The following is a 16,873-nucleotide window of genomic DNA, read 5'->3' on the forward strand; positions in this document are numbered from 1 at the left end:
CTGATCTGTCGTTTAACCTACAGGATCCGTTTTTGTGTTAATATTTTCGGTCATTCCTCTTTTTTTTTTTTATTCTTTGATTTATCTTACTTTTCATGTTTGTGGTTTCTCTTGTTTTTTTGGGGTTTTTTTACATAGTTGTATTCAGCCCTCTTTATTCTCATACTCTTACATCACCTATTTCATCCACCTTTGCGTAATTTAATCTTAGTTTAAATCCATATGTTCTGTGAAGGCCTAAGATATTTGTTAGAAAAAATTAGTGAAGGAAGACCAGTGAACAAGGCAAACAGGCCAGAGAGAATGTGGTGGAGCTTGAGTTGTTTTTATAACTAAGAATGATTAATTTTCGTTTCCAGATGTGCAAAGCTGATCAGATACTTTGCCAAAAGATGTTTTGCTCCTAAAATCTGCTCGGAGCGAAACACGTGCACGCCACACTTTTTAGATTTTTTTTGTGAAGAATTTCCAGTACATAATCCTTTGATTTCTACTTTACATCTTCAAAGCATTGAAGTTTGTTGTAATGTGACAAAAAAAAAGTTGAAGGAGTGAACAGTTTTTGCTAGACACTGTTAATATTATGCTAGATTTGATAGCATAAAATGCTTCCACAACTAATAGAGTAAAAAGGTGGCTCAATAACTAACTAAATAACTAGTTTTAAAATGCATGAAGTTGCTTGACAGCCAGCAGCAGTTGTTTCAACCATCAGGAGGAGCACCAACATGGGGCCTCTCGTCTAAGCAGCTGGCTATGACAAGCCATTTGTGTAAAAATTCACAATTTTATTCAAGCCCCTTGAATAATTTTTTTTTTTTTTTTTTTTTTTTGGAGAACCACCGCCAGGTCACTCTTGTAAAAGAGACCTTAGAAAAATTACTCAATTAAATCTACTATTGTTTTTGTGTTAATTATCATATATATGTGAATATTTATTTGTAGTTTTTGTTTAATAAATTTTATTGTATAGTTTCGGTGGACAACGAGTGGGCCCTCAAATTGAATTCTGCTTAGGAGCCTGTCACTTTGACTGGCGGAGGCTCTGCGTTCAGGAAAGGAGGCGAGGCAACAGAATGCAGTCGAGACGGATTCATTTAAAAGCTGCAGGTCACATTTGAACCGACACCCATTTTCACAGTGATACAAAGAAGCTGGCTTTTATACTTTGGGCAATTCCAACACTCGTACCAGGTAAAGGGGGTGATAAAACAAAAGAAATAAACATTTATACACAAACCTAACACAAAGCAATAAATGGTACCAATACATATTTACATGCAGGCAAATCATTAGAACTAAACCAATCTAAGGTCAACCAAAGAATAAATGTAACTAAATATAACCCCTCAAAGTGCTACCCCTCTTAATTGTAATGGTATGGTCCAGGAGCTTTTTAACAGCACCTGGAGCATTTGTCTACTTTTGCTGCTCCACCCTGCTGAGGAGACACACCCAGTAAAGGTAAGTACTCAAACAATTGGCAAACTCAAATTAAACCAGTAGAAATCAGAATCAAACTGACATTTTACCCACAATCTCCCTGTACAGGAAGGATGGCCAGCCACTCCATCTGCCTGAAAGAATGTTTAACCTAATGTCGATGTAACTGAAATAAAGAACTGAAACGAAAAGCATTTGATCTGTAAATAAAATAACATATCAATAATCTATTAAGGATATGGCATATTTACACTTTATACTATACTATATAAATATGTATTAGACTTCTTAATCTTGGACCTGAGTCCAAATTTCGTACCACGCCCCCCCCCCCTCCCCCCCCAAAAAAATCCTTGAATCCTTGAATATTTATCTAAATAGCTTACCATATTTCTCTCTCCTCATCCACCATGATCTGTGATGATGAACGTATTGTCACTCCTGTCCTGCAGGTGGCAGTAGTGTGGCACTCTTCGCAGCGGTCTGTGCCTTTGAACAGTGGCAAAGAAATTCACAGTAAACATAGACGTACGGTCGCTGTATCTAGAGTAAACAGGGCTCGGAGGACCTCTACAGAAAGGTGAGACCTTCTGTTTGTTTCTTGACCGTAGCTTGGTGAGTATTGCGTAGCTTTTTATAAAGACTTTAATGTCAAATGAACCCGGAACTGACAGTTTATATAGCTTCTGAAGCTAAGTGATCATGTGCCATGTCACTCACTGGCATATGTGGCAAATGTAGCTGTAGGAATAATAAAAGTGTGGAAGTGAAAAGTACATTTTAATATAGCACGCAGAAAATAACGTATTATCGCTTAGGTATTTATCGGATACGACGTGTTTCTGTGAAGACAAAGAGGGCACAGCAAAATCTGAGTGATATACAAAAAGCTGATATCGACCGCAGTGATACATAATCAGTGTGAGGAAACAAACATATTGGTGCCTCTCAACCTAAAAAGAAACGGCGGAAGCTGCTGTAAATGCACACCTATTTTAGCCCTTTCAATTAAAAATACATGCATCAATTACTGAAATATGTAAGATTTTAATACTTAAGAACTGTGATCCCCTGAGCTGATTGATCAGGACAAAGCTTCCGTTTTTTAGGAGTTGGGTACTCTTCTGGATGCAACATGAACCTGGTGGGGGAGGTGTTGCAGTTTTAAGTCAGTCAGCCTCCCCTGACTGGAGCCATTGATAGGTGGCCTTGGCTGCACATAGGGCAGCATTCAGACCAGGTATATCTCTTGAAAGGCAGAACAATCAATGGCTTCTTTCAGGGAGATGTTCATGTTAAAAAATCTGTAATTTTTCCGTTAGATAATTGTTTCGAACAAAATCACAAATGGCAATGCTAATGCCCACTACAGCCCTCTTTAAATTGAATGTGTCATCTGATTTCATTTATACATGTTTTAAAGTTAATCAGACTGTCTTGGAACTTGTTAGTAATTTCTGACTTTGTTTTGGTATAAATGAAATGGCTTTTTCCCACATAAAAGTGCCAATAAATGTCTACTTCCTTTTTTTTTTTTTTGCCATAAAGAGTTTTGTTCAATAAATGAATTTAATTTGGGCCTCTTTCCTCTGCAGGCACAGCTTTCCTCCCGTAGTGATGCGTTTGTCTCATCTGAGTTAGTACTGGAGGTCTTCATGTAAGCTTCCCCTTCCCTGTCCTGCAAAGACCTCCACTGACCCGACACCACCTCCTTCCTCCTCCTCTTCCTCCCCTCCAGCTGCCCCTGTGATGCCTCCCTTGTGCTTTGGCTGTCTGTCACAGTACACCCATCATCATCTGGTGGTCTTCCTCCTCACCTTCTTTAGGTAATCTAGAAAATGGGATGGTGATGTTTCTTTTAGGGAATAACTGTTTGAACTTTTGTAACTGTGACTTTTAAATTTAGTGAAAGTTTGTCCGCTCAGCCTAAACACATCGTTTGCTGTTCTTTGGAGGTGAAACTTCCAGCCCCAAGTATGGATCTGTGTTTATCTTCTCTGCTAGGTCGATCCAATTTTACATTTCAATTTCACAGTTTTGACCGTTTAGTTCAATTTAAGCCTAACGGCAGATAAGCTGTTCCCTTTCCAGTACAACATGACACACCTTCACATTCTCTGAGAATTTCCCAGGTGTTCAGTCGCCCTAAATATTTTAGGCCTTGCTAAAAGTTTCCCGTCCCTTCAACTTTTTCATGTTTTGTCACGTTACAGCCTCAAACTTCAACGTTGCGACTCTACGGGATAGACAAAGTTTCACAAAACCATGACTTGGAATGAAAATAATGTGTTTTAAATCACTCTGAATAGTTATTTTAATTTTATTTCAGTTGTGACTTCAGATTTTCAATTCTGTGTTCGTCTTTATTAATTTTAACCAGCTGTTTTATTTTTTATTTATTTTTTTTTTGAGAATGCTTAGTTTCAGTTTAGTTTTTATTAGTTTCCGTTATAGTTTGGTTTTTGTCTGTTGCATAACAGGGGTAAGGCAGAAAGTAAATTTAGTTTTTGGATAGAAAGATCTTTTAAAAAAACAAAACATTTTAAAGTAATTTAAAGAAAATGTGTTAATTTAGTGCAAATGGACGACCATGCATACCAGTCAATTATGAAAGATGTATAGCAGAGTAACTTTTAAAAATCCAGCAATATTTTTATCTGTTAACAAAAATGTTTTTCTTCTAATTTTGTGTTATTTTTAGTTTTAACGATAACCTTGCACCTTCAGTAAACTATCTGGAAATGGAGAGTTATGTGCCTAATTTGGATATTTATTGACTGAGTTGTGCACGAGTTGCAGTTTGTTCTAACATGCGTTGTGTTTATGTTAAAGAGTGAAGGTCAACAAGAAGAGATTTGCTCAGAGCAGAGGTCAGATATCGAAGACAGTAAAGATTTCCAATAGACATTTTGTACAAAATCTGTGTCTTGAACTAGATGATAAATCCAGCAGTTTTTCTTGCTTCTCGGCGGAGTCATGTTCCTCCTCTGTCTTCTCCCAGCTATGTGTTGTTGCACGCATCCAGGAAGACCTTCAGCAATGTGAAGGTCAGCATCTCAGCCCAGTGGACGCCGTCCACCCATAACGACAGCGTTCCTGCGTTCTGTCCGGTCGAGGTACAGGCAGCCGATACTCTGCAACAAATTAACTTTCTTCCACGAAAATGTGCTCTTTGCGGGAGGGGGGACCGGGGGGGGGAGATGTGTGTCTGAAGTTTTTGTAATTCCTATGACCGTACAGACATGGGAGGATAATCACCTGTTTGCTGACGAAAAGCAGGCCACGCTGTTTTTGGGAGCTCTGGACTCGATCTTCCTCTTCTCGTATGCGGTGGTGAGTCGGATGAAAGCGAAGCAAAAAGTGAGACGTTTCCCGCCTAAGGAGGCGATTCATTCAAACCATCGTGTGTTTGATGATCAACATGCAGGGTCTGTATCTGAGCGGCATCATCGGGGACAGAGTCAACCTGCGCTACGTGCTCTGCTTCGGCCTGTGCGGATCCGCCGTGGTGGTGAGTGCCGTGAACCTCGCGGCTAACGCTTCAAACGTCTTCCCTCGTCTGACGCGTAACCCGTGCGTTTGCAGGAATTCCTCTTTGGCACCCTGACCGAATGGCTCCACGTCTACAACATCTACCTGTACTGCAGCCTGTGGGTGCTGAACGGCCTGCTGCAGTCGGCCGTCTGGCCCTGCGTGGTGGCCGTCATGGGCAACTGGTTCGGCAAAGCGGGGTGCGTAATGAGCCGCGGACACTTAAACATCCTGAAACGCGTAGTCATGAGACGGACAGTGATGCCCATTCATAGACGCTCAAACTTCATTTAGATTCATTTTTCTCTGCAGACGGAAGCATTAACACTAGTTAAAGATTTGTCTTTTTGAGTTACAGCTGCTTTATTTTTAGAAGGTGAATGACAAAGAACAAGGATTCAGTTTTTTGATGCATCCGTGTTGCTTTCCAGGCGCGGCTTTGTGTTTGGACTGTGGAGTGCCTGCGCCTCAGTGGGGAACATACTGGGTGCCTTCCTGGCCTCAAGTGTGCTCAAGTACGGATACGAGGTTGGTATTGTCATCAGTATCGGCTTGTTCCTTTAACTTCTGACACTAAGTTTTAGCGACAGTTAAAAAAAAAAAAGTAAATACAAAGTCCAACTATATTGAGAAATACTAAAGTTTCTTTGTTCGGTGCTGAATAATGGGAGAAAATATCTATACATCATTTGTTTCTAGTGGCTGAAGCGCAGCAAACACGTCCCACATCTGTTTTTTTTAATCTGAGAAATCCGGTATTTTAAAATGAATGTGAGACCAAATCTCTTTATCCCATTATCGTCTGCCTCCTCTAGCACTGACTGGCTTTAGATACTAATGTCAAGCATGTGGTATTCCTGTTTCTAGTACGCCTTCCTGGTGACTTCTGTGGTACAGTTTGCTGGCGGGGTGGTGGTGTTCTTTGGCCTCCTGACCTCGCCGAAAGAAGTCGGTAAGAGCTGAAAGAAGCACGAACGATTGCGAAGAGACAAACGCCAACGTCTTCCACGACCAACTCTGTATCCACTACACCTTCGATGAGACTTGCTTGCGTTTACATGGCAGGTTTGCACTTGGAATCAGAAACCGGACTGAGCCCGGTGGAGACGGACACGGACAGCCACAGACCGCTGATGAGTGACGAGGAGGATGATGAGCAGGAGGTGGAGACGTACAGCCAACGATGCCGCACGGATCAGCCACCGGAGGAGCCTGAGGACGAGCCTCCTTACGCCATTGGCTTTTTCCAGGCGTTCTGCCTTCCTGGAGTCCTGCTGGTGAGTCTGATTTGATTGATCCAAACAAACTCACCTAAAATAGGCTTTGAATCAGGCATTCGAGGGTCCTGAAAACTCTGGACTCTGAAGGAGTTCCTTGCTCCAGAGAACAGACTTCTGTTTTTGATTATGCTGTAAATCTCCTCTGCTCACGCCGCAGTACTCCTTGGCGTACGCGTGCCTGAAGCTGGTCAACTACTCCTTCTTCTTCTGGCTGCCGTTCTACCTGAGCAACAACTATGGGTGGAAGGAGGCCGAGGCCGACAGGCTGTCCGTATGGTACGACGTCGGCGGAATCGTGGGTAATGACACCGTTTTGTGTCGGTCGCTTGGTTTGGTTTCATGATTTCTACTTGAGTGCGTGATGTTGTGCATTTGTGGCAGGGGGAACCCTTCAAGGTCTGATCTCTGACTTCATGGGGAAGAGAGCGCCTGTGTTGGTTTTCAGCCTCGTAATGGCAATGGGCTCCCTGGTGGGATATAGCCGTGAGTTTTTTTTTGCACCCACAGCACCGACTACTGCTTCCACGTGTAACGTAGGGTCATAGTCTATAGTTCTGCCCCTGAACTCCTCAGGCTCTCCTAATGACAAGGTGATCAACGCAGTGATCCTGGCGATCACTGGCTTCTTCATCGGCGGTCCGTCCAACATGATCAGCTCGGCCATTTCTGCAGATCTGGGGAGACAGGACATTTTGAGGGGCAGCCAGGAGGCCCTGGCAACCGTCACCGGGATAGTGGATGGAACCGGGAGTATAGGAGCTGCTGTAGGACAGGTGAGCCAGAATGAAGGCTGGGAGAAAAATCACTAAGGCCAGTCATGGAGGATTAACCTAACAAATGCTTTTAAAATGCCAGTGTTGCACTTAGACGGGCATTTCATCAAAACAGATTTGGAGAAAATTCACCAGAAAATTTGGCTCTTCCTTAAAAAATGTTTATTCGTGCATCTAAAATTGGTCTTAAAAAGTCTTAAATTGAGAATAAATGTTAATCGCAGGTCTTAAATTTTGTTTTGGCAGACTATAAAGTCTCATATAGTGTATTTTTCTTTTTTCTGACAGAACTTTACTATTGAGCAAAAGTTTGAGTCTCACACGGTTGTGGCTACTGGTAGCTGGCTGCTAAGGCTGCTAATGTAATCTTGCTAGCTACTTAGCTAGTAGTAAGTAGCTACCTTGCTACTTGGCTAGCAAGGTTACATTAACTTACATTAGCAAGAGTATCTTATTAGCCAATATACCCTTATCTAGCTTGCTGGCTGATAAGGTAGCTATGGATATATTGGCAGATGCTTACCAGACATGAAAGGTTTATCACCAGTTGGTTGGACAAAGTTCATATTAGCCGTTGGTTCACTCCCGTTTCCAGCCAATCCAATTTTTTTATTTGACAATTTTCCGTTTTAAGACCAATATTGGTCTTAAAGTCTTACATTTGAGTATTTGAAACCTGCATTTCCACACCATGTGGAAGAAGATTCTCTAGTCACATAAGAAACAAAATGTAACTTTTTGGCTGACATTTAAAACACATTGACAAGGTAAAAGATCATCACAGATGGACTTTATTTTTTTTAATAAAAATCTGAATAGTGCGGCTTTAATATTTACCCTTCATGGTCACCCTTCCATTTTTAATCCTGCAGTACCTGGTGTCGCTAATTGAGAGCAGACTGGGCTGGATGAGTGTTTTCTACTTCTTCGTCGTCATGGTAACTTTCCCAGTTTCCACATAAATGACTATTCATCTCAACAGCTTTTCATGTTTGTTTGTTTTTTTTAATGTGCATTATTTTGTTTTTGTAACGACAGACAGGGGGCAGCGTTGTCTTCATCGTGCCGTTGCTTGTAAGAGAACTGCGGGACATGTGGAGAGAGAGGCAAGCTCTGCGCCACCAGCTCTGAGAGCCCGACCGCCGGCTCCGGTTCTGCTCATTAGGACTGCTCCAGGATCCAGAAGGTTCGCTGTCGGCCAGAACAGAAACACTAAAACGTACTGTAAGACTTCACTGAGCTCAATACGGGGCGGGGGGTTTAGCTGAAGTGCCTGAGGAGTATAGAGGGATTTGGCCTGAGCCACACTGGTGTACATATTTTAACATTGTAAATTAATGTAAATACTTCTTTTTCCTTACGCACTTCAGTTGATACGAGTCTTAAATCAGGAATGTAAACGTGAAGACCTGAGGTTAAAACAAAGAATGTGAATAGTGATTGTAGTTTTGTAATCTTGCACTCGGATTCAATCGGTCTGAAAATTTTTCAGTGAACCACTTTAATCTTCATCTTTGTTTACAATCGGGGTGAAAAATGATCCTGTAAATGTGGGGACCGGTTCCATCGTTCGCTCACGCCACCGACACGTTTTGTATTCACTTTCTTTTCTCAGAAATGTTTACAATTTTGTTTTCAGTTTCTTAATTTGTGACTAACTCGCACTCTTTAAATGTGGCGCGGCATGTTTTGTAGGTTTAAACTCACAGCGGCCTCCACATTCATCTGAGCCCTCATAAAAAAAAAAAAAACCCTAAAAGAAATTTATCTTTTTGTTCTGTAGCACAAACTTGCACCATAAAAAGATGCTTTAACTCTCAGTGAGGGTTGGGTATATTCCCCTCCATCTTGGCTAATCTTAAAATCTTTTATTGGCTTTTTACAAAGCCAATAAAAGTATTGAAAGCAACAAGCTGTTCTTTAACGAATCACCCAGATTAAAACAATCTAATTTTAGAGGTTTTTTTTTTTTTTGGTTTTTAATGGAGTTAATTTGAGTGGGGAAAACTTGAAAAAGAAGTAAAACGATACTTTTTTCAGAATCGGAAGCTAATTTTAGCATTTGGCTACATGGCCTCTGGAGCATCCAGCTTAATAAAACTCCACTATGTAGATGTTTGGTGCCTAAATGTTTTAGAAAAATAGGAAAAATTTATAAACCAATTTTTATATTTCAATAAAGATTTCCGTATAAATTTGGGTCCTCATCCTAATTTATCATAGTTCTGATTGTTTTCAATATTTTTAATTATTGGAGGTATGGAGATATTGGAGGTGAAGATGATCAAGGCTTTTGCTATTTTATGATCTTACTTTATAAGACTGAAGATCCTCTGTGTCATCAAAAAATGGACAAATTAGAAACTCCTCAAATTTAAGTATTCATTTCTTTTTTTTTTTTTTTTTTTAATATGTGGTTAAATTGTATATATATTGTATTTCAATCCAAATACATTTTGTCAAGACCCACTAAGCCGTTTTAATTCTTGGTGAGAAAACAAATCTGTTTGTGCACCAAATAAAACTTGTTTTATTATGAAAACAAATGTTCTTTTTTTAGATTAACATTTTTGCCAGGATAAAAGTCTTTATCTCATAGAATGAGGCCATTCGAGTCTTTTCTAAATATAAAAACTGTAGAAAAGCAGTCGGCTGCTTAAAAATACAGGATAAGCTTGAAATTGAATTTCTACAACAGAATGAAACTAACAGTAAAATTATTTTAGTTTTTGTTCTGTCATTAGGTTGAAAACTGTTTTCCACAAATGTCGGCGTAACATGGGGGTGGGACATTTTTCCTTAACTACTTATTTAAAATTAATTACTTCGAAAGTAATTAATCAGTAAGTAATTATCCAGTGTTACTGCAGAGAAAATTAGCTGTAACATTTTCTGTATCATTTGATCAGGGATGTAAATAAATGTGAAGAGAGCTGCATCTTTTCCAGGCTGTGCCATAGACTTTACATTTATTTTAGGCTAACTGTAAAATCGAACCTTTACAGCCACTGCAACCAAAATATTCAGCTTTGCCAGTTTACCAACTTCTTTTCATGACTAGAAGTAGATATCTTTTGTTAAAATGATTTATTTATTTTTTTTAGTTGCATTAATTTTAATACCATTTAATATCAGGACATTATATATTCAACCATAACTCTGTTCATGGAAGGAGCCAAACACATGTAATAGATTGTAAAATGATTAGGTGTGAAATTTCTCTTGTGTTTTTAATGGTTTCTTTTATGTGCATCTTTTAACTGTAACTTCTACTTCTGTTTGAAATAAATGCAAAGTCGCCTTCAAGCTACAAGCAGTTTTGCGTCAGATCCACTAGGGGGCGCAAGTAAAACTTCAAATTCCACCTTTTCACTTTGGATTCTCTCGTAGCCAGTCATGTGAGATCTACAGCAGTGTGATTTCTCTTTATATTTATTTATTGATGAAACAAACCAAATGAAATGTGTTATGAAAAGCGGGAGAGCAACAATACAAATATCATCCAAAAAGATGGTGATACAAAGATGCATAAACCAGCATTAAATTACAGTAGAATTATTACAAAATGGTGTACAAATATCTTACATTCATGCATGTACAAAATAAAATAAACACTTTTGCTAAAGCTGCAAAATAATAGTTTGCAACCTGTGGAAACGGATTCATTGCTTTATTTATTTTTTTCTAATAGACTTTAACAAGGAGTAACGTGGCTACAACAAGCTGAACGTCTCAGTCTGAAGCAGAGTCTGCTGCCCTGTGTCCGTTTTCCGCAGATTCCGCGATCACAATAAAAGTAGTTCTTAGGTAAATAGTGCAAAGATATACATTTTTTAAAATAATCTGACTGGGTAGTTGGGAGAAAAAAAAGATGAAAAACATATTATGTTCCTGCTGTTTGAAAACTCTTGGCACACAAGAGCTACTAGACAAAAAGGATGGAAAAATCCTTTAATGGAGATTGAGGGGTCTGGGTGTGACATTTTCTCAGGAGTTTTTTTTTTTTTACCCCCTCCCCCTCTCAATGCTGCTCCACTTGAGCGATCTATTCTGGGAAAGCCGTCACACGAAAAGTGAGGCAAAACAAAAGCGGTCAAACCCGCCCACCACCCGCCCACCCCGCGTTCTGACACAGACTCTTTTACCTGGCGCTTCTTCACCACAACAGAACACGACTCGTTCTTTAGTCTTTGCTTTCATGGCCGCCAAACAAACAAACTCAGCTTTTTACTTTGTCTCTGTATCGTTTGATAACCTTATTGAGGTAGTAATGGAGGATAAATCCAGCATATGGCTATTTACTTTTTAATTACTGCTGCAATATCCTGTTGAAGAAACAATCCAGTGGTGTGAAGTTTTTTTTTGTTTTTTTTTCACTAATGTTCACTAGAACTGCTAATCCTGCTTTGTTTGAATGACATCACAAGAGGCACAAGACCTGGAATAGATGGAAAAAGTATCATAAAATACAGAAGTATCTTGATTTTAAAGATATTTTACAACAAAATGGCCAAAAAAATGTTAACAAATTATTGCAAATTCATTTGATTTGACTTTGCAGCCGGTAGTTTTAAGTCTAGGCTCTAGAAAAACTGAAGCAGATGTAATTTGGTATTTTAAAGCCCCTTAAGAAATGTAAAGTGAACTAGTTTGGGATCTGTTGCACTTAGTTGCCAACGCATCGATTGCTTTGGTCGATCTTTTTACAACTTGTCTCACAAACCCTCATATGTAGAATCGAGGAACTGGATTGCAACAGAGCAGGCGAGCTGGACTCTTCATATAAAAACTCTTTCGAAGGAAGAAAAAAAACGAGAAAAAAGCAGAAGTAAAATGTTTGACTTCTGAAAACGGAAAATGCTGCGTTCCCTTAATGATTAAAAAAATAAGTGGAAAATGCTACATATTACAAGCAAAAAGCTGAATGAATCACAGCAAACAGGATTTCTCATGTTGCCAAAAAGCCTCTATGGTGCAAATATTACTAAGCAAAACTAGACGTTTGCCTTTTGTAGATTACTCTGCCGTGTTAAACTGACATTTAAATGACTTCTTGAGGAAAGTACGCAATACCTTGCAAAGGATTCATAGATTTTGAATTTGGAGTTTTACTTGGATCATTAGACAGTTTTTAACTATTTTAAGTACTTTCTGAAGGCATAATTTTTCCACTGTCTGATCCCAGTCGCATACATTTACGTTCTTGGTTGTAAGTGAAATATCTTAAATTCTTTTGCAAGGCACTACAGTTCAGGGAGTTATGGGACTTTATTTTTACCTCGTTTTGCACAATGGGTAATTGTCTATTACTCTTTTTTTTTTTATCTTGGCAACGATCTTAAAAATAGAAAATACTTAATCCTCAAAATGGAAGTCTGTCGTACAGCATTTAAAATGCTCCGCCTGCACCCGCCAACCTCTGACCTGGAGCTAATGACAGTCGTGCTGCCACGTGTTGAACCCTGGCTGAGGTTTTGACCCCTGCTCCGACTCCAGCTTTAAGAGGCTCGGGGTGAAGCCAAAAGGCCAAGTGTGCTGAGGCAGTAACCGCTCGGATCAGAAACCTGGAATGACTTGGAGCAAAAAAAGAAAAGGAAAAAAAAATGGGTTGAGGTCAACCTCCTTTTTGCTGTTTTAGTATCCTGAATGAGTGCATTTAAGATTATTTCACAGTATTAAAAGAAGCTGAATAAAACGGTATATAAAATATACAGTGTATGTATACATATATATATATATATCATATATTTATCCACTGAAAACTAGAGTCTTGAGCTTGACTGAATAAAAAGAAAGGTAGCTTCCTTGTGCTGAAAGTTAAATGCGTGTTGGAGTCTGAAGTTTTAAGGTCCAACATTGGATAAGCTTATAAACAGTCTGTTATAAATTGCTACATATGTACATATGATCTCTATCATGTTGAGTGTAGAGGGCTGGAGACCACTTAGTGACGTTTCTGTGGAGATTGTTGGACTTTTCTACTGCCGAGAGGAAGCTTTGCTGGGCAGGAGTTTCCTCTTTTTCACCTTAAAGAAATCTGAAAGGAAAATATATATATTTCAATACTTTCTAAAAGTCAAGAGAATTTTACAAAAGTAAAAATGCATATAATGTACATATGCAGCAGGCTGACCTGTGATTGCAGATTGTCTGCGTTTTCCTAGCCGCTTGAGTGGGTAGCTCCCTCTAGTGGTCACTTCCAGGTACTCTTCCCCAGACGAGCTTCCAGAGACGGGAGAGCCGTCTTCCTCCTCCATCGACGACGTTGAGGTGCTCCTCGTGATTTTTCTGGCCAACAACCTGGGCCTCACCAAGCAGCTCCGGTAAAATGCCGGCACGTTCTGGCACCCGAGCTCCACCCACTCCACGTCGGTGCCTTCTCCTGGCACGTCTCTCTGAAAGTCAAAGTTCCAGCGCTTGTTGGCGACCTCCACACTCATGCGGAGCAGCTGCTGGAAGTCCCGCTGGAGCTGCTGGTGGTCAACGGGGCCGAAGAGGTTTCTCCGCACCGGCCCTACTGTCAGCTTCAAGGCGTCGATGCCTTGGAGAGTCGAGATCTCTGACTCAGACGTCATGGTTCCTCCGGACGATGCTGATATAGAAGCCATCATCATATCCCTGTTGGGAGAACAAGCCGAATATAAGCGCTGCATGCATTCAGTTGCGTCTCGAAGAAAGGGTAAACTTAATATTCCCCCCACAAGCGAGCATTATGTGCCCCATTTATGGATCAGAAACACATGCGGTCGAACCTGCTGAGCAATTACTGCACCAGCAGGTTCCTGGACTAACACCAAATAAATCTCCAACAATGTTCAGCGCCTGCCCAGCTGTGTCAGAAATGGCCCGAGTCTCCACCTGCTCTGGAGCCTGCTAGTCAAAGGTCACGTAGGAGAGGTCCGTGAAGGCTTTTGATGAGGAATGTTTCCTGAATTCCCTCCTCTGCCACAGTTAATTAGAGCAATGCAGCTGAATTCCTAGATGAAGCTCCAACTCTGCGTTTTCAGCTCTATGTTAGCAAAGCTCACTTATATCTGCAGCCTATTAAATTACTTCATAAGAGTCAGACAGAAAGGTGAACCATCAACCAGGTTGAGTCACTCTGTGTTTCCACTTCTAGTGTGTGCAAAACTTTGTCGATATGCTGTCAAAAAAAACACAATTTCACAATTGGATGTTGGTGTTTCTATTAAATAAGAAAGTAAAATCATGGTTGTTCACACAATAATTTATTAAAAATATGCTACGTCATCATCCTCCTACCACTTCCTGTCGTATTTTGTCTTTTCCTCCAATAGTAATGTCTGGTTGTTGATCACGTGACTCGTGTGTTGCGAATAAAGTGTTTCCATCGTAGTTTTGCGAAATAACTAATTTCGGTGCATCTGAAGAACCACCTCATGCTAGCCCAAAAACTTATCAAAAAACGTGTTGTTTTTTTTTTGTTTTTGTTTTTTCAAATTTAGTGTTTCCATTACGCAAATATGTTTCTGTAATTCCGGTCAATGAAAACGCAGCCTCTGTCTCTCCAATAATTTCCAGTTAGGTAAGTATAATTATTGAATACATAATATCCACTGGCAGGAGGTTCATTGTAAATAATCATTTCATAAGAGAATGAAGTCTTTTAGCAAATGACAAACAATTAGATTGTTTTTTTAAGATGGCTAAAATGGATGAAAGCATAAAAAGCAATCAAACTAGAACTGGATTGGTTTATGCAGGCTCTTGAAAAGTTTTTGATTTGTGAAACTTTTTCTCTGACAAAAATAATTTTGAAAAAAATCTGGATTTTCTCTTTATTGAGAATTTGTGTAAATTCTACAAGTTAAAACTGAATCTTCTCTGGTGAGCCAAACGTTTTTTTCACCCTAGTTAATAAATTATGCCATCTTGGATGAGCAGTTGTTTTTGTAAACCTTGCAAACTCCCAACTTCGCACAAGCTGCTCTTGTTTAGTTGTCAAGCTTAACCTGAACTGGAGAGCTGAAGAAATGCCAAACAGGGACCACATTAGTGTGAAGGCAGAAATTTGGGGCCCCCGAGGGGTCCATGGGAGGAGAATTAAGCGATGCTTCAGTGGTTTGACACATCCAGAACAAAATGTACAGAATTTGAAAAAAACAGCAGTCGGAAACCCACACCTCAAAGTTAACACCGCACCCCCTAAAGAGCCTATATAGGACAGTTTGAAGTCTTTTAGTTGAAGTAAAGCCGCTTTTTTTCTAAGTTGTTTTTCCTCGTTGGAGGCTAAATAGTGAAGCAGTGAAAGTTGTTTGCGCAGAGTGGAGTGGGCGCGGTGTGCGTGCGGCTCAGGTTTCCACTGCGGTCGGTGTCCCCGCTTCCACAGAATAACGGTGAGAAAATTCTCGAACCTCAGGAAAACCGGCATAAGTAAACATAACGAGCAAATATATTCCAATATCCACCTTTTATTTATTTATTTATTTTTTATTTTTTTGCCCAAGCTGAAGAAACTGAAAAGTGGCGGTGAAAGTATTGCAATAACGGGAGGTCAAATCTCGGGGCTGTGCTGAGTGACGCAGTTAGATTCACAGAGGATGTGGGTTAATGAGATGCGACACAGAAACGCTCCGCATCGTGTCAACATCCCACTTTGCTGAACAACACACGCAAATTCATCTTGTACATAAAAAGAAAACAAAATGAAGAAGAAAAAAAAAAATGCGCGTGTCAACACATTTTTCATCGAAAAATGATTAGGAAAAACGAAACGTGCGACTATCGAAATTCACTCGTTTACCCGTTTATGCGCAATGAACTTGTACATGCACATGCGGACAAGAAAAATAAAGACTTCCTCTTACCATCAGCGTGAGTATCTTAATATGAAGTTTTCTCAAGACGAATGACGAAAAGATAACCACCGACTCCCGGGGAGTGAGCTGTGTGACAGCACCTCGTGGATATAAACACTGTCACGTTGTCAAGTTCCAGGAGTCAATGCCCACGAAAGGGTACTTTTAGCCTACTTATCTGTGTGACTTGTTTGTTGTGGACTCGGGAGACAGGAGGGGACGTCCTACGAGAAGGAGACGGTCACGTGGTTTCCGTCAAAACAGTCTTTCTCAGTGCAGAGACCCGATCGAGGTGAAGCGCAACTCTAGATTCTCAGCGTCAGTAAACGCAGCGCAAAGTGCTTGCCAACTGAGCTGGGAGAAGACGCAGTTAGTGCGTGCAGTGCTGCTCGTGCATTTACTTCAAGAGTCCGTGAAGTGAAAATGTTCTCCAGTTTTAGTCTGCTTGTGCTTTTAGCTGCAGCTCTCACTGCTTTCTCCCCTCCTCTCTCTCTCTCTCTCTCTCTCTCTCTCTCTCTCTCTCTCTCTCTCTCTCTCTCTGAGCGGCCGAAAGTAGGTCAAATATTTTGGCATGGCCCGCCATTTCCCTCCTTCCTCAAATGTGACACACATTCTCGTGTAGCCCTGGATTCACGTTAGATTTTGGCTCCTCGCCCGTACCTCAAGTCACGTTGAGCTGCAACGTGAGCAGGAACACTTTCTCCTCTCCTTCACGTCCCAGAGAGGGGAAATTATTTTAGTTTTCCCGCGAAAAGAAAATGGGGCAGTGGAACAAGCTGCACAGCTACTGAAAACTTTTTTTTTTTTTTTTTTTTTCAACTGACCTACTGACCTGACCTCAATAAGTCTGAATAAAACCAGTGTAGTTCAGATTTAGGAGTTCATACCTCGTCACCTTCCACCTTAGTTTCCCGGCTTTACACATTCACAGAATGAAACCTTTGACCATTCCTCTTTGCCAAACAGATAAGTCTTAGACTAGACAGAGGGCAGTTTTCTTATCTTGAAACTGATCCTTGGTTCTTTT

At 40.3% G+C, this 16,873-nt stretch overlaps 2 protein-coding genes across 5 annotated transcripts in view; one reads left to right on the forward strand and one right to left on the reverse strand.

The window, feature by feature from the left end:
* slc37a3 (solute carrier family 37 member 3) overlaps positions 1–10,674 on the forward strand; it is a 16,446-nt gene extending 5,772 nt beyond the window's left edge. Inside the window, exons 1-15 of one of the 4 annotated variants that reach the window (XM_017302874.1) lie at positions 1,428–1,464; positions 1,896–2,023; positions 3,039–3,269; positions 4,445–4,559; positions 4,684–4,776; positions 4,871–4,954; positions 5,029–5,174; positions 5,406–5,502; positions 5,842–5,926; positions 6,040–6,251; positions 6,412–6,553; positions 6,636–6,737; positions 6,828–7,027; positions 7,900–7,965; positions 8,066–10,674. In XM_017302874.1, coding sequence (XP_017158363.1) covers positions 3,193–3,269; positions 4,445–4,559; positions 4,684–4,776; positions 4,871–4,954; positions 5,029–5,174; positions 5,406–5,502; positions 5,842–5,926; positions 6,040–6,251; positions 6,412–6,553; positions 6,636–6,737; positions 6,828–7,027; positions 7,900–7,965; positions 8,066–8,158 — 1,512 coding nt within the window. In that variant the 5' untranslated portion in view covers positions 1,428–1,464; positions 1,896–2,023; positions 3,039–3,192 and the 3' untranslated portion in view covers positions 8,159–10,674. Of the gene's footprint in view, positions 1–1,427; positions 1,465–1,540; positions 1,646–1,895; positions 2,024–3,038; positions 3,270–3,292; positions 4,314–4,444; positions 4,560–4,683; positions 4,777–4,870; positions 4,955–5,028; positions 5,175–5,405; positions 5,503–5,841; positions 5,927–6,039; positions 6,252–6,411; positions 6,554–6,635; positions 6,738–6,827; positions 7,028–7,899; positions 7,966–8,065 lie in introns of those variants that run through there. The other 3 variants (XM_008401104.2, XM_008401105.2, XM_008401106.2) reach the window with 3 other exon arrangements.
* cdkn1d (cyclin-dependent kinase inhibitor 1D) lies at positions 8,988–16,286 on the reverse strand. Its single transcript, XM_008401107.2, has 3 exons — positions 15,856–16,286; positions 13,161–13,645; positions 8,988–13,064 (listed from the first exon to the last, which is right to left on the reverse strand). Exons 2-3 carry the CDS (start codon positions 13,639–13,641, stop codon positions 13,006–13,008), a joined length of 540 nt encoding a protein of 179 aa, XP_008399329.1. The 5' UTR covers positions 13,642–13,645; positions 15,856–16,286; the 3' UTR covers positions 8,988–13,005.
* Positions 16,287–16,873: the final 587 nt, after the last annotated feature.

Source organism: Poecilia reticulata, linkage group LG23 (genome assembly GCF_000633615.1).
Source record: "Poecilia reticulata strain Guanapo linkage group LG23, Guppy_female_1.0+MT, whole genome shotgun sequence".
NCBI lineage: Eukaryota > Metazoa > Chordata > Actinopteri > Cyprinodontiformes > Poeciliidae > Poecilia > Poecilia reticulata.

Excerpts from the sequence above, each read along its gene's own strand:
- cdkn1d (XM_008401107.2), bottom strand. The coding sequence starts at position 13,641 with ATGATGATGGCTTCTATATCAGCATCGTCCGGAGGAACCATGACGTCT. Across the intron at positions 13,065-13,160 it reads CAGACAATCTGCAATCACAG|ATTTCTTTAAGGTGAAAAAG; the intron begins GTCAGCCTGCTG and ends TTTTCCTTTCAG.